General features: G+C 40.6%; 1 protein-coding gene across 7 annotated transcripts in view; it reads left to right on the top strand.

The window, feature by feature from the left end:
* The window catches only part of LOC119902341 (complement factor H-related protein 1-like), a 31,548-nt gene that overhangs the window by 5,319 nt on the left and 8,181 nt on the right, over nucleotides 1-18,048 (top strand). For all 7 annotated transcript variants that reach the window (XM_038718468.1, XM_038718466.1, XM_038718467.1 and 4 more), the window contains exons 3-4: nucleotides 15,186-15,365; nucleotides 15,531-15,716. In XM_038718468.1, the coding sequence (XP_038574396.1) occupies nucleotides 15,186-15,365; nucleotides 15,531-15,716 (366 nt within the window). The remainder of the gene's footprint in view (nucleotides 1-15,185; nucleotides 15,366-15,530; nucleotides 15,717-18,048) is intronic.

The raw sequence follows: 18,048 nt of genomic DNA, 5'->3' as shown, positions 1-18,048 counted from the left end.
ACAATTAGATTGTATCTAAAGATTATTTTATCAAAAAATGTGATGAAACAGGACATTTTTAGTTCAGTTAGACTTGCGGCAGCCAGAAGATTTTTTTTGACATAGTGGTTTTTGTAAGAATAAAACTGGGGCATCTTACCCCATATTACCCTAATAATAATGTTCTAAAGCAGGTAAAATCATCTCCTAAAGAAGAAACCGCCTGAAGCCCAGCACTGTGGAAAAATAAAAATTAATAAATGTTGTCTCTATTATCTAAAGTCACAAACCAAACAACACATTCACATCATAACCCTCTCTGTTGTTTCCATGTTCCCTTTGACCCTATCATTGTATCATAAAGACACACACCATATTAATAAGTTTATCATTTATTTATCGGCATGACAAACATCATACATGAGTTTATTCAGTTCAAAACTTCACTCACAAAAGCTATGGTGCCATTATAATCACTCTGCCTGTTTTACATTTATTGTCCACTAGATGGCACAGTAGAGCAAATGAAGCACCATGAAGCTTCGTACCATGAGTGAATCAATTGGACGGAAAGCTTCAATGCTTCATGAAGCTTCATCTCGCCATCACTATTTAGCATTGTTGATACCAGCGCGGCTAACTAAGGCTAATGTAAAACCTTCAGTTCAGATTACCTAAAAATACAGGATGGGAAAACGGACCCTGTGGGCTTAAGTACCTTTATCTTCTTGCCTCCTCTCTTCTTCGAGGCTCTTCTGTTATTTTTTTTATGTCTAGACAAATATGATCTTATCTTCTCAGACATCAAACCTGCCGATCCAGCGTAACGGACTGATGTCGGTGATGTCACAGGGTCGGTCAGGGTCAGGAGTCACAGCTGATTTTCCATAGTATATAACTAAATTAAATAACCAATATGCTTATTATGGTACGTATTATAGAGCGCTGTCTTTCATTTTATTTTATTATGTTTCTTTTTTCAGTGATTTTTTTCCACCACTAGCAAGCAGTGACTGTAGGGGGCCCTCTGCTGGCCACTGGGCTCTATGCCACCGCATAGGTCGCTTAGTGGCTGGACACCTGTCAAAACCATACAGTCCATGGTAAAAACACGTCATGGAAATGTAACATTATTGTCATTTAGCCTACAGGTTTTTATTTCTTTTAACTCATCGTTAGTAGTGAAAGTGCGTTTTTTACCTACCAAACAACATGCTTCAGCTTCACCAAAAGGAACGTCAGTGTCACTGTAAGTGTTGTTGCATAAATACTTGTGTTTTCATGATGCGCAGTTCATAATTGCTGTTATAATTTCATGTAACAAATATAACTTAATTTGGTGTAAAGATAAAATGTAATACATGTTTAAGAACTAAAGGGTAGAATAAGCTGCTAAATGATATGTGGTTAACAGTGTATCTATCTCATTCTGTATATTTACGTTTGTCCCGGAACTAATGTTTTCTGTCTGTGTTACCGCTACAACGGTTTAAGTCGACACTCACTGCCTTGAATTCCGGCGGAGCAGATAGCTCCGATGCTTGTTAAACTGCATAAAAGTTAAAAATGTGGTTTGAAGTTAATACAGACGACCAAATGGACATTCAAGAGACTTCAAAGAACTTAGTAACCTCTTTTCACGACAAGCGGCCAACGAGTTCTCACGGCGTATAAGGCATATACGACGTTCAAGGCGTACATGGTGTGAAGCTGGATGTACCAAAGAGACCCGATGTGCCCACAGCAATAAACGCCCGTTGCAAAGAACTGACCTGTGTCTGTGTTGTCGCGAAGAGAGCTACAGTGAGAACTCGACCTGCTCGGCGCGGGTATGAGAGAAGACGAGATTACGGCGGGTAACGACGTGATGAAGATCCAGCATGTAAGATAAGCAAAGCCCAGGACACACTGTCGACATAGCTACCACAAGCAAATGTTATAAGACTTTGTTAAAAGGTGCGACTTTCCGTATAAAGGCCAGAAAGAGCTCTACCAAAGCCATCTTAAGTCAAGTGGTGTGAGAAGTGGTTTAACTTGGAAATTGCAGTTAAGGATTTAAGTCTATTACCCTTGCATACTGTTTAGCCTGTGTTTAAGAAAATATCTAATGTGCTGGTATTCATGATTGTTACATGCAACAAATCTAAAAGGAAGAAAGTTCAAGCCCCTTAAGCAAATTAACACGTTTCAGTAAGGTTAAAGGAAAGTACATTGTAATTTATTTTCTTTATTTATACTTTGAAAGGTAACAGAAGTTAAAGTATAACTTAAGCTAAGTTTAAAGAGTAATTTCATTGATGTTTTTTCAATTTCAAGTGTAAAAACAAGTGTTTTGATGCCTTTTGAGCATATTTAATTCACAATTAAGGTTTATGTTAATTAAGGTTTGTGTTTTGCCAAACTAATTCCTAGTTTAAGCTAACTTGAAGTCTAAACAAGTTTAAATACTGACACAGTTTGTGGTACAACATTTACGTATTCAGAGTTAGACTTCGCTCACTGTCTTCACACATCTGTTAAGATTCAAATAATTACTAAAATTTCCTAGTTAATCACACTTAGCCTACTGTAGCTTACACACAGCCCAAAATGTCAAACTCAAGTCCTGAGACCTGTCATGAGAATAGAAAATCATCTGCTCAAGCCGAAACTATAGACATTGGAGCTACAGAAGATGTAGAAAGGCTACGAAGAAGCGAAAGAACCCGAACCCTAACAGAAAAGGGAAAAGAATTCGAAGAAGAAAAGCTAAAGAGCATACAACGTCGGTATAGAATACTCTATGAGAAGTGGAGGTATCACGCAAGAACAAGCAAAGAAATACTGAATGATGAGGCCTCCGAAGACGAATTGTATGAGCTAATTGAGAACATGAAAGCTACGTGTTCTGATGTAAAGATGGTTTACGAAGAATTACGTAGAGTCCAAGCTCCTGAAGCAGAACTGCGACGTAGAGTAGACACATGTATATCGCTGTCAGGATTTATCATTCAAAAGGCAGAAAGGCATCTTAAAGGCATCACAACAGAAGATCCCTGGCCTGATGTTGGATCGATCCTGAACTCTACATGTTCTCCATCAAGACCACTGTCACATCAATCACAATGTGGTTCTGTCAACTCTAGCTTCCACTCGCTTAAAAAACATGAGGCTGCTGCCGAAGCTGCTGCATCGCAGGAGGTTTTAGCGGTGTTGGATGAACAAGAAAAGGAAATGACAGAACTTCAAAGGTTAGAGGTTGAAGATAAGCAACGACTGGCACAGTTTGAGTCTGAGAACCTTGCTAGACAGCAAGCGATGCAAGAGCAGCGTAGAAAACTCGAACGTCTTGAAGAAGTGAAGAAACTGAATGCCGCAAGAGCTCGAGTAAAGGTCTACGACCAAATCGAAGAAAACTTCAAAGCGATTGACTTGCCTCATACTGTTGCATTAGCAGGAGAACCTCAAACACTCTATGCTTCAAGTCCCCCATTCATTCCTCCATCTCTACCAGTCGCATCACAAATTCTCAATGCCTCAAGTCCCCCATTCAGTCCTCCATCCCTACCAGTCGCATCACAAACTCTTCTTGCCTCAAACACCCCGTTCATTCCTCAATCTCTTCCAGCTACAATGCAAGCCCTTCATAGTCCACAAAGCCTTCAACTGGTATCTCAAGCCCCATCAACTTTAGTGCCCATACCTCAAGTGCAGAACAGCTCTGATTTGGTCAACGTTCTAGCAGAAGCTATAAGTGCTAATCGTCTTCCAACTCCAGAGCCCTCATTATTCACTGGAGATCCTTTGAAATTCAAAGATTGGCAATTATCCTTTGAAGCGCTAATCAATAGGAAAAACATTCCAAAGAACGAAAAACTGTACTACCTTAGAAAGTACCTTGGTGGCGCTGCAAAGAAAGCTGTAGAAGGATTTGTCCTACTAGGAACGGAATCAGCATACGACTCAGCCTGGCAGCTGCTGGAAAAGCGTTTCGGAGACCCTTTCGTGATTGGGAAGTCCTTCAGAAACAAGCTGCACGCATGGCCAAAAATAAGCTCTAAGGATGGGTTTGAACTAAGAGAATTTGCAGACTTTCTTAGGAGCTGTGAAACAGCAATGCCCTACATTAGAACATTGGAAGTTCTGAACGACTGCAATGAGAGTCAAAAAATCCTACTGAAATTGCCTGACTGGTTGGTATCCAGATGGAATCGCAAGGCAATGGAAGTCAGACAAACAAGAGCTGAGTATCCACCGTTCAAAGAGTTCGTAGAATTTCTGTCGAAGGAAGCAGATCTTGCTTGTGATCCCATATCTTCGGTACAGGCGCTGAAGAATGTGGAAAGTGAGAAACCAAGGTACCCACGAAACCAACCCATACAAGCTAAAACACTGTCTACAAACACAACAGAGAGCAGCATTCCATCGTGTGGTTTCTGCAAAAGAACAGGGCATGTTCTCGCCAAGTGTAGAAGGTTCCTTGAAAAGACAGTTCAAGAGCGCGTCAAGTTTGTACAGGTGGAGAAGCTTTGCTTTGGATGTCTAAAGGCTGGTCATCATTCGAGAAGATGTGATAACAAGAACACATGCGAAAGGTGCCAGAGGAGACATCCAACATGTTTGCACGATGACAAGGTCAGTGAACGTCAAAGGTCATCACCTCTAAAGGGAGAAGAACACTTAAAGTACAAGGCAAACATCAAAGAGATGACTGCAACTGCAACCACAAACAGAGTCGTACAAGACGGCGTAAGCACACAAACCTCTTCAATTGTTCCTGTCTGGATCTCATCCACAAAACGACCAGATCAAGAAGTTCTTGTCTATGCGCTCCTAGACACACAGAGCGACACAACCTTTATTCTAGATGAAGTGGCCCAGGAGCTCAACACAAACAAAGAAAATGTCAGTTTGCGACTATCCACAATGTCTACAAGGTCGACAGTCATACCCTGTCAAAAGCTAACAAACCTGCAAGTGAGAGGATACAACTTAGAGAAAAGGATTCCATTACCATCACTTTTCACACGAGAGTTTATCCCAGCCGACAGATCGCACATTCCAACCTCTGAAACAGCACTAAAATGGCCTCATCTGGAACAATTAGCAGACAAGATTCCACCACCATTGGACTGCGAAGTAGGCCTATTGATTGGTTATAACTGTCAGCAAGCTCTTCTACCAAGGGAAATCCTGGCGGGCAAAGAGAACCATCCATACCCGCAGAGAACTGATCTCGGCTGGAGCATAGTCGGCTGCTCAAATCTAGAAAGTGACTGCAGTGATGCAATAGGAACCAGTCATAGAATCATAGTGCGACAGGTGACGCCTGCAGTGCATCAATCAGTTGAGTTAAAGAGAGAAGTACACTTTGCCTGCAGAACTCAGGTCAAAGAGATTAGTCCAACAGACATCATCAAGGTTCTCGAATTCGATTTCGCAGATCACACTACGGATGACAACCTCGTTTCTCAGGAAGACCTTCTTTTCTTGTCCAAGGTAGAGAAGGGTATAAAGCACAAGGAAGACGGCCACTACGAACTACCACTTCCTTTCAAGACGGACAAACCTAATCTCCCAGACAATAAGCAATGTGCTGTTCGAAGGCTCGCCTCTTTAGAGCGAAAGTTGAGAAAAAATGAGCAGTATAACAAGGATTATGTCCGTTTCATGAATGACATAATAACTCTAGGAGATGCTGAGAAGGTCCCATGGAATGAACTCGATAATCAATCAGTGTGGTACATTCCGCACCATGGAGTCTATCACCCCCACAAACCTGGGAAGATCCGTGTCGTTTTCGACTGTTCAGCACGTTTCCAAGAAACCTCTCTAAATGATCATCTTCTGACCGGGCCAGATCTGACCAACACATTAGTCGGAGTACTATTTCGATTTAGAAAGGGTCCAATAGCCATTATGTGCGACATTGAAAGAATGTTTCATCAATTTCATGTCGCAAAGGAACACCAAGACTACTTAAGATTCCTCTGGTGGGACAAAGGCGATCTGGACTCGAAACCCTCAGTGTACAGAATGAAAGTGCACTTGTTTGGAGCAGCATCGTCCCCTGGCTGCTCCAACTTTGGACTCAAACATCTGGCATCTCAGGGTCATGGAATGTTCAGCGAGGAGTCCATCAAGTTCATCCAAAGAAGCTTCTATGTTGACGATGGCTTAATAAGCGTAAAAACAATCGATGAAGCCATTCATCTGGTGGAAGAGTCTAGAGCCTTGTGCAGAACAGGAAATCTTCGGCTGCACAAGTTTGTGTCCAATGAAAAGGAAGTAACCGCCGCAATACCACCAGAAGAACGTGCACAGACCAAAGATCAAGATATGGCCTTAGGAGAATTTCACATCGAGCGAGCACTTGGAGTTCAGTGGTGCATCGAAACTGATGAATTCAAATTCAGAGTCGTGGTTAAAGAGAGCCCACTGACAAGAAGAGGAGTTCTCTCTACAGTCGCCTCTGTCTACGATCCGTTAGGGTTTGTAGCCCCCTTTATATTAGTCGGCAAACAGATCCTGCAAGAGCTATGTAGAGAAAAGGTAGGCTGGGATGAAGATCTTCCCGAACACATTCTGCCAAGATGGGAGTTATGGCTTAAGGATTTGCCACACCTGGCAGCACTGAATGTTCCAAGAAGTTACCTTCCATCACATTTTGACTCAGTCATGCGTTATGAGTTACACAACTTTTCAGATGCAAGTCTCAATGGATACGGTGCATGTTCTTATCTCCGAGCAATAAGTGAAACAGGACAGATCAGTTGTTCACTTGTCATGGGGAAGGCAAGAGTAGCCCCTACCAAGCTAACGACCATCCCGAGACTTGAATTGTCATCAGCTGTGACTTCAGTGCGCAACGGCGATGTTGTAAAAAGGGAGCTTGAGATTGAGAACTTAGAAGAGTATTACTGGACTGATTCGAAGGTGGTTCTTGGCTATGTGAACAATGATGCAAAGAGGTTCCACACATTCGTAGCCAATCGGATCCAACGTATAAGAGCTAGCACGAATCCTGAACAATGGCGACATGTCAGCTCTGGAAATAATCCAGCCGACCATGCCTCAAGAGGACTGACTTCGGTTCAGTTGAAGGAGTCGAACTGGCTGAAAGGACCTGACTTTCTTTGGCAGCAGAATCTTCCATGTAAAGAGGAAATGGTGGGAGAAGTTGAAATGACCGATCCTGAGCTTCGCAAAGCCCATGTTCATGCAGTCAAGATGAAAGAGGTGAATTCACTGGTGAAGCGCTTTACAAAGTTTTCGGACTGGTCCAGAGCAGTGAGAGCGGCTGCTAGGCTAAAGAGATTCATCAGAGAATTCAAAGGACATCAGCCAAGAACAAAGGAAGCAACTAGCCTTGAAGAAAGAAGAGAAGCCGAAATCTTTATTATCAAGCTGGTGCAAGAAGAAGCTTTTGCTGAAGACATTCAGAAAATCAAGCTCCAGAAAGAAAACACCCTGAACAAGCGTAACAAGTTACGCCAGCTGAATGCCTTCTTGGATAAGGACAATGTTCTCAGAGTGGGAGGACGATTATCTCGATCAGCCTTACACCATGACGTAAAACATCCGGCAATACTTCCGAAGAAATCTCATGTGTCAGCCCTTCTAGTCAAACACTATCACGAGCGTGTACATCACCAAGGAAGAGGCATGACCATGAACGAGCTGCGCGCAAATGGAATATGGATTCTTGGTTGCGGAAGTGCTGTCTCCTCACACATTTATAAATGCGTAACTTGCAGGAGATACAGAAGAGCCACAGAAGTCCAAAAAATGGCAGATCTCCCGGAAGAGAGAACAGAAATGTCCCCTCCTTTTACCTATTGCGGACTCGATTGCTTTGGCCCCTTCATCGTAAAGGAAGGAAGGAAAGAGTTGAAACGCTATGGATTGTTGTTTACTTGCTTATGCTCCAGAGCAGTACATATAGAAACACTAGACGACTTAACAACAGACGCTTTCATGAACGCGCTTCGAACATTTGTAGCTATTAGAGGACCTGTGCGTCAATTGAGATGCGATCAGGGAACAAATTTCATGGGTGCCAGGAGACTGTTTTCTGAATTGCTTAAAGGAATTGACCAAGAACGTCAACGAGCATTCGGTTGCGAATTTGTAACGAACGTCCCATCAGCAAGTCATATGGGTGGAGTTTGGGAGCGTCAAATTCGAACTATCCGAAGCATCTTAACCGTTATGCTCGACAAATCCGCAAGCAGACTTGACACCACATCGCTGAGAACGTTTCTCTACGAAACAATGGCTATAATCAACAGCAGACCGTTAAGTGTTGAACATCTTCATGATCCCAATGGACCAGAACCTCTCACTCCCAACCATATTCTAACGATGAAATCATCAGTTATTCTGCCCCCTCCCGGGCAGTTTTGCAAAGAAGATCTCTATTTGCGCAAACGTTGGAGAAGAGTGCAGTTCTTAGCTGATGAATTCTGGCAAAGATGGAAGCGGGAATACTTGCTAAACCTTCAACAACGACAGAAATGGCAAAGAACAACACGGAATTCACAAGTGGATGACATTGTGATTCTACAAGATGACAGCTCTCCAAGAAACGAATGGAAGCTTGCCAGGGTCGTAGAAGTTCACCCTAGTGCAGACAGTATGGTGCGGAAGTTGAAGCTACTAGTCGGAGACACTACTGATAAAGGACAGCCACTAACTAAAAGAATCTACCTCGAAAGGCCCATTCACAAAGTAGTTACCTTACTTGAATCTAACTGAGTCACATACACAAGATTACATTCATTCAGTCTTACAACACCTTTAATTGACCTTCCACGTATAGAAATCCTACATTTCAAGTTAATTAGGGATTTGGTGGGAGTGTAAGTGTTGTTGCATAAATACTTGTGTTTTCATGATGCGCAGTTCATAATTGCTGTTATAATTTCATGTAACAAATATAACTTAATTTGGTGTAAAGATAAAATGTAATACATGTTTAAGAACTAAAGGGTAGAATAAGCTGCTAAATGATATGTGGTTAACAGTGTATCTATCTCATTCTGTATATTTACGTTTGTCCCGGAACTAATGTTTTCTGTCTGTGTTACCGCTACAACGGTTTAAGTCGACACTCACTGCCTTGAATTCCGGCGGAGCAGATAGCTCCGATGCTTGTTAAACTGCATAAAAGTTAAAAATGTGGTTTGAAGTTAATACAGACGACCAAATGGACATTCAAGAGACTTCAAAGAACTTAGTAACCTCTTTTCACGACAAGCGGCCAACGAGTTCTCACGGCGTATAAGGCATATACGACGTTCAAGGCGTACATGGTGTGAAGCTGGATGTACCAAAGAGACCCGATGTGCCCACAGCAATAAACGCCCGTTGCAAAGAACTGACCTGTGTCTGTGTTGTCGCGAAGAGAGCTACAGTCACAGAGTTAAATTTTGTTCCTTTTCTTCAAGTTTTTCTTAATGGTTTTTTCTTCATCAATATGTATTAATATTAACGAGAGGCATTACAAGAAAGAAGAATATGTATAGGCAACTATGGGCGTTTGAAGGGTCAGACATGGAGTTCCCTCGCATGCGCCACATTTCAAGTTGATAGTGATTTATAAAGGGAACTTGCTTACAGATGTAGGGGTATGTTGTCACACTTTTCACACCATCTAATATTTACTGAGCACCATATATTACAATGGTACAAATGTCAAACCAAATGAAAGAATGAAGTCTTGGGCAGAAGTTTTGTATTCATTACATCTTCATATCTCATCTCAGATTTTTCTTTTTATTGATAACTTACACTGCACTATAACTTTTACTGGCCTGTTTTCTTTTTCTTTGTTTTTAGCTTTTTATCGTTGCTTTTATCCATTTAACTCTTTTAACCCTGATTGTAACACTGTAACTTTTATTATATTTTATGTTGCTTTTAAACTTTTTTTATATTTCCCTGTTGCTTTTATGTTTTATGTAAAGCACTTTGAGTTACCTTGTTGTTAAAATGTGCTATACAAATAAACTTGCCTTGCCTCATTATGGAGCTGTAGACTGTTGAATAGAGAGTGTGCACTTGTGACAATTTGCCCCATCGGCAGGTAAGTTGTCACACTGCATTATCAAACAGGGAATTTGGAAAATAAATAATTTAATTCAAAACAAAAATATTGGCAGAGCACACATTAAGTGGGACAACCTCTTTCTTTGAACTTTAAAATCAAACGTTCTCTGGAGTGCAAATAGATATACGGTAATTGAATGTAATGCTGCAGATAACTTGTTTAAATGTATAACTTCTTAACTAAACAGATGTGGTGTTTAAACACACACTAATGCAACAATATGAATTTTGTGTACGACCTACATATGTATCTAATCAGACATGTCTTGAGTGTCACAGTTCTGGCACATATAAATTGCCTGGCCTGAGGTGCAAACATCGCAGGCCCATTTGTTGCATTTCACACACTTAAACAATGTCTTCTTTCAAATATTGTATGAAAATGGCTCCACATAGATGAGGCCAAAAGAGATATCGGCGGCTTAAGTCAAAATTCTTGCTGTACTTCTGATTGATTTGTTCTTCAACATCACCTGCCTGACTGCCTTTAACATTATGTCAGGCGGTGTACTGTCATTCTCTGTCTTCTGTTGATAATTTTCTTCCTTCCTTCAAAAACACATTCCTCCTTGCAATTACAAATAAATTACAAGCTTATTTGTCTGCTACCCTTGTTGCCTAACTAAATTAATAACTGGATCATGTAGTGTGTGTGTGTGTGTGTGTTTGTGTTTGTATCTACTAACACACTACATGCCTACGGTATAAGACCGTAAATACTCTGTCATGAATTCAGTCTTGTCCAGGCATATGGCTGCTGCTGTAAACTACAGTGTGTAATATTCTATTTACAGTATCATTTAATACTTGTGTCAGAGGTAATTACACAATTTCATATAGTTTTTTGAGCATGTTCTATGTGTTTATTTGTACTGGGACAAGTAATAACGTGTGACGACTTTCCCCAAAGTCATTGAGACAACTTGCCCAAACTGACATGTGTGCTAATGTTGGCTAAATCTCAAGGTTAGCTTAACATAGCACTTCAACTGAAGTATCAAAAGACATGTTTTGTCATTTTGTCTCCTCTACTTTGTGCAAAGTTATCATTTTGAACATTCATACCTAATAGGTTGGAATACATAAAACGTAAAGTGCAAATGTTTTACTTTTGAAGCAAAATAATAATAAAATTATATTCACCTCAGATTAGAGTGACCTTGACCACATGTGAACAGGAAGTTGAAAGTTTGATTTCTGACATAGAGCCTCTAGTGTTAGAGTTATGAGCAGTGTGACAACTTACACACGAGACAACTTACCCCGCTCTCCCCTATGTACGCACGGTTTTGTAAGTCTGAATATTTTTTGATGTAGGACATTTATGGCTTTTGCATGTACACTTAGTGATGATTATATGCAGTTTTATAAATGAGACCCCAGATGTGTTCACAGGGGTATAGCACGAAATTCTGGGCCCTATAGGCTACAAGTCTCTGAAGGCCCCCTATTAAACCCTAATATTGAGAGAGGCTTATGGTGCTTTCAGACCAAAGGTGAAGCGAGAGTTTACATACAAAGTCAATGCAAAGACAAGTAGAGCCGTGATTTCCTTTCGGGCGGGGCGAAGCGACGCGAAGGGGGCGGTGCTGGCGATGCGAATATTTTAAACTCAAGCAAGAAATTCGCATGGCGCTGAGTCACGATAGCCTATCAACGTTGAGATAGTCCGTTCGTCACCGTCAGCTTCAGAGCATTGTGTGGAGAGGGCCAGGCAGAGCGGGCGATTGAAAATTGGGCTAGAGGAGCAGGGAGCAGCGCTCCAGGTTTCGGACAAATAAACACCCGTGGTCGGACTGGGTTTTTCTCTGACAACTGCTGTTTGCTCAAGGGAGGAGCTCGGAGTAAACTGCTTTTATTAAATTAGCTTTTTACTTTAGTTTTTGGGATTACAACGTTGATTTTTCGAGCTTCTCAGCAGCTAGATTCCGTGCAATTCCGGTTCCAGTGTTAGCGTCGTTTGGCACTACTTCATATTTATATAAAAACCGGACAAAACTGGACATTGCTGAGAGAAAAGAAAGCGAGGAGGTCCAACTACCTGGTGAGTTAAGAAAACATGTGTATGTAACTTTATTCCAGCTATCGTTGTACTTTACTGGGACCAACTTACCATAGCATAGCCCTGATCGATCTGAACTCCATTCAGAAAACAAACATTTTATCAGATGTTGTCCTGCTGTCTTGCTGACAGACCTGACAAAGCATGAATTCATATGTTTAACATATCTGCATCATGTTGTAGTTATTCGGCATCAGTTTAATCCGTTTATTGCTATTTAATCACAGCAAAATGTTTACTTTGGGTTCATACAGTTGTAGTAAAGGCGAGTTATGTTTATTCACGTTATCGCCTTAAAATCTTCTCCCGTTGTGTGAACACTTGCAGCGAATGTACCTCTCGCACCTGCTCACCACCTGATCATGCACTCCTATCATGCCCACTGGCATCAACCAATGAAAACCCACTCTTAAGACTCCAGCACAATTACCACAGATTTACAACTTGCATATACAACCCATAAACTCTTCATAACATGTCTTTAACTAAACATTATCTTAAAGTTATTTATCATACAACATATGTGCAACATACAACAGTTTTTAACAAAATACATCACCATATTTTTACCATCAATATGCAATGACTTTTAATATCAGTATACTATTTAGGTAGTGTGATCCAAATCAAAGCCGCTTCAGACTGCGACCGTAACCTAGCAGATGATATAAGTTACTTATTAATTTTTATCTATGTACTGTATATTTATTGTTATGTTGTAGCTGTTGTTGTTTTGTCTTGTTTTTTCTGTGTGCTATGGACCTTCCATTCTGAGTCCTGAATAAAGTCATTATTATTATTATTATATTACTCACAAGTCCACAACCACACCACATCATTGTTCCACATCTTACAATAAACCAAACTGGTGAGTTCAGAAAACATGTGTATGTAACTTTATTCCAGCTATCGTTGTATTTTACTGTGACCAAGTTACCATAGCATAGCCCTGATCGATCTGAACTCCATTCAGAAAACAAACATTTTAGAAGTTGTTGTCCTGCTGTCTTGCTGACAGACCTGACAAAGCATGAATTCATATGTTTAACCAAACTGCATCATGTTGTAGTTATTTCAGCATCAGTTTGATCTGTTTATTGCTATTTAATCACAGCAAAATGTTTACTTTGGGTTCATACAGCTGTAGTAATAGCGAGTTGTGTTTGTTCATGTTATCGCGTTAAAATCTCCTTCTCGAGATGTGTGTGAACACTTGCAGCAAATGTACTCACGCGAGGAAAGCATCGCGAGGCGAAAATTCGCGTTTGGTCTGAATGCGGCATTAGGCCTACTGTACCACTGTGGTTCGAATTACGGGGGTCTTTTTTTTTACCTGTAATTATACATATTACAATATATTTACCATATTCTTGCCTTATAGTCAAGAATCTTGAAATACGATACACCCCTAAAATGGAATGTACCATTTCCTAGCTTTGATGTTAGTTGAACGTCTCTGCCCACATCACTAGCAGTGTCAGCTGCTCCAGTCCAGTCCACCTCATGCTGGTGGAGATACTGCAGGTTAATGTCAGTAGTTAGCTAGCTTATTCAATACAATTAACTTTCCTACCTTCAGAGTTTCGTAATTAGCATTTATTTTACTTTAAATGAGCAATGTGATGTTAGCTAGCTGATAGTCCATCATATCATTTCATTACCACTATATCATTTTATTTTTTACCTAACTGTCAGCTAACACTGGTGCTCAGGCATGAGCAGTGAAAGAGGATTAGTTATTGTTGATACACATTTTGACATCAATATAGAGTTTATTATTTCATTTTAAGTATTTTCTGAGTCTTTCTACAATAAGCATGATTTGTTTTCACTGTGGAATTCAGGAGTTTTACCTGGCCAGGTAAATGTTTAAATCCAGGTTTGTTATTTCAAATGTATTCAGTTTTATTTATATAGAGCCAATTCGTATTATAATCGTAATATAATTTACAGAGACCCAAAAATTCCCAATTCCCCAACAGTGAATGACAACTGCTTGAGTGAACGCAGATTACATTTCATTCACAGCCAACATGAGCAAGAGGAAAGGAGATATTTGCTAAAAAAAAAGTTGAAACTTATAGAGGTGGTATTATGGTATTTGGCTTTTTCCCTCTACTTTATTGAGTTAAATATCTTTTTTGTGCATGTAGCCTACTACGTTTGCAAAGTTAAAAAGCCCAAAGGGAGTTTCCATCTCACACAGAAAACACTGCTCTGAACTGCCTGAAAACAGCTCGTTCGTAGTCCAGCTTTACTTCCCTTTCTTGTGACATCACAATGAAAGTACGTGTCATAATGCTGCTGAGCTCCGACAAGCCTCAAAAACACTGAGTCGCAGCACACCTCTCCTCTCCCTTCCAAACACTAGCTACCCTCCAGACAGTCAATGGACATGAAGTTACTGTGATGTAGAGACAGAGCTCAGTTAAAACTTTGGATGAAAGATACTTTTGTTACAGGTTAGTAACTGACCACTCTGAAACTCTTGCTCCAGTCCAAATTGCCAACCTGCTCAGCAACATGTAGCCAATCAGCCTTTCTCTGCTCCTGATTGGCTATTAACGTCCTTTCGCTGGCCTGCCCTTCTCTGCTTCTGATTGGCTAGTAATCCTTAACTAGGAACTGCGCATGTGCAACTCCCAACAAAGATCATTTAGAGACAAGATGTATCACTCTGTAGCTAAAACAAAGCCTTCAACACAGGGTGAAAAGAGGAGCTGCAGCAATGTGCAGTTCCTAGTTAAGGACTATGACTACAAAACTTGTCGTGGGGTATGGGGAACCATGAACTGGTGTAATAAATTTGATTAATCATCATCTACACACTGCACACATTAGTTAAATAAGCAAGGATATTGTAAGCATTGTACAACTTTAGGTTACTGAACTGGGTTTCCTTATGACCTGGAAAAAAAGTCCCCCCCCCCTCTTTGTATAATTCGCTAAAATAAATCCTTGGAGATAATATTCATCCAAATAATGGCATTCTAAGAATGAAGAGTTTAAACACTGTCACAATAGCAACAATGTTTTTGTTTGTTTTTGTCCTCAGACGAAAAAGCCTGCCTCCCACCAGTGATACCAAATGCAATATACACAGAAAACCAAAATGGTTGGTATGAGGACAGATACGTTATTAGGATAACATGTGACAAAGGATATGAACCCAAAGGCCGGGATGTCACAGCCATATGTATAAATGGAACGTGGTCCTCTGTGCCGGTCTGTGAGAGTAAGTCTGTCAGATGTAATATCTAGTTTTCCAGTAAACTGTGAAAGTAGACCAGAATAATATCAGTGCTGTAATTCTTAGGTTTAAATTCTCACCAGTTGCACCAACCAAGCCACACATCTGAGCACCTTTACCTGTTGATGACTAATGGGTTTATTTTTACAGAAAGTATCCTTGCATGCGGTGAACCTCCTAAAATCCCCCATGCAGTCATCATTCATCAGAGATACCAGGAGATATTTGCTGTAGATTCAGAAGTGCAGTATGAATGTGAAGATGGATATACTGTAGAGGGAGCAGAAAAATCCATCTTTTGCATAGCTGGAACTTGGACTAAAGGACCACCGTGCAGTAAGTGGACAACTTTACCTTTTTATTAGATTTTATGTGTGTGTGTGTATGTGTGTGTGTGTGTGTGTGTGTGTGTGTGTATGTATGTATGTATGTATGTATGTATGTATGTATATGTATGTATGTATGTATGTATGTATATATATATCCTGGTTGCATATATTATTGTGTCTCAACATTATTGTCTTGTTTTTATGGTGCAAGGGTGGCTCCGTGGGAGCACCCTAAATTTCATTGTACCTTCACAGTGCAAGGACAATAAAGATTATTCTATTCTACTCTATGTGCTGAAAGATGCACTCAAGTTAGACGTGGTTAGATGGTAAATGCTCTTTTAAGACCGGCAAAAAAAATTGAAAATCAGATTATTTTTTTACTGAAACATTGTTCAGGCCACTTTCATGTCGGCGTTAGATTATGGTGATACAGCTCCGACTTCTGTTTTAAAAAGTCTGTGCTCTCATGTAGCCTTGCGTTTTATTACTGAGGAAAGCTTTTACACACACCACTGTCTTTTATATACTGCTGTTGGTTGGGATTCCTTGTGCCCGAGAAGGGTCAGACACTTTTATTCTCTATAAAGCCATCCTAGACAAACTTCCAAATTATCTTACCTCTAAATTGAAAAACAGCTCTTTCCACACACGATCACAGGACTGGTTAGTTCTTGAGGTTCCCCGTGCTCATTCTAAGATTGGTACAACATAATTTTGTGTCTGGTACACCTCAACAAAGGAATACTTCACAGAATGACCTTAAATTTAAAGATACTGTGTCCATAGCACTTTTTAAGAAGTGTCTGTTTGAACATGTAACAGTGAATTGTACTTGCCTATTTTGAATGTGTTTTATTTTAAATGGATTATTCGTGTAGTAGTTTTAACCTTACTTTCTTTGTTTCAGAGTGCACCACTGTAAATGAGGCCTCAGGCTCAGTGGGTTTTTTTTTCACTGTATAAATAAAGACAAAGAAAAAAAAGATAGAAACCATAACTAGGCATGGTCAACATAGGTCAACAGTTCTGTCCTCTATGACCTCCCAAAATTGATTACATACCCTGGGACAGGCCTGCAGCCTACTCCATTGTTGGCTGAGTTAAGCCTGGTCCCCACCTTCACCAGCTTTATAAACTTTGTCAAAAAATACTCCATTAGCTTTCTATTATAGTCAATAAATTTGCAATCAACAACTTCTCTGGAGACAGTCAAAAGTTGGTGCAAAAGAGTTTATTCCAAAACAGGACAAACAAACCCGTACAACATCCCTGCAGGTAGGAGGATTAAGTCCATCCTATGGTCTGCAGACAGTCTTATATACAGTGAGGAAAATAAGTATTTGAACACCCTGCTATTTTGCAAGTTCTCCCACTTAAGAAATCATGGAGGGGTCTGAAATTGTCATCGTAGGTGCATGTCCACTGTGAGAGACATAATCTAAAAAAAAAAAAAATCCAGAAATCACAATGTATGATTTTTTTAACTATTTATTTGTATGATACAGCTGCAAATAAGTATTTGAACACCTGAGAAAATCAATGTTAATATTTGGTACAGTAGCCTTTGTTTGCAATTACAGAGGTCAAATGTTTCCTGTAGTTTTTCACCAGGTTTGCACACACTGCAGGAGGGATTTTGGCCCACTCCTCCACACAGATCTTCTCTAGATCAGTCAGGTTTCTAGGCTGTCGCTGAGAAACACGGAGTTTGAGCTCCCTGCAAAGATTCTCTATTGGGTTTAGGTCTGGAGACTGGCTAGGCCACGCCAGAACCTTGATATGCTTCTTACAGAGCCACTCCTTGGTTATCCTGGCTGTGTGCTTCGGGTCATTGTCATGTTGGAAGACCCAGCCTCGACCCATCTTCAATGCTCTAACTGAGGGAAGGAGGTTGTTCCCCAAAATCTCACAATACATGGCCCCGGTCATCCTCTCCTTAATACAGTGCAGTCGCCCTGTCCCATGTGCAGGAAAACACCCCCAAAGCATGATGCTACCACCCCCATGCTTCACAGTAGGGATGGTGTTCTTGGGATGGTACTCATCATTCTTCTTCCTCCAAACACAGTTAGTGGAATTATGACCAAAAAGTTCTATTTTGGTCTCATCTGACCACATGACTTTCTCCCATGACTCCTCTGGATCATGCAAATGGTCATTGGCAAACTAAAGATGGGCCTTGACATGTGTTGGTTTAAGCAGGGGAACCTTCCGTGCCATGTATGATTTCAAACCATGACGTCTTAGTATATTACCAACAGTAACCTTGGAAACGGTGGTCCCAGCTCTTTTCAGGTCATTGACCAGCTCCTCCCGTGTAGTTCTGGGCTGATTTC

This window comes from Micropterus salmoides, unplaced genomic scaffold (assembly GCF_014851395.1).
Source record: "Micropterus salmoides isolate LMB-PRFRI ecotype aquatic unplaced genomic scaffold, ASM1485139v1 Ms_hic_scaffold_14, whole genome shotgun sequence".
NCBI classification, from domain to species: Eukaryota; Metazoa; Chordata; class Actinopteri; order Centrarchiformes; family Centrarchidae; genus Micropterus; species Micropterus salmoides.
This window is presented reverse-complemented; position numbering and strand designations above follow the sequence as displayed.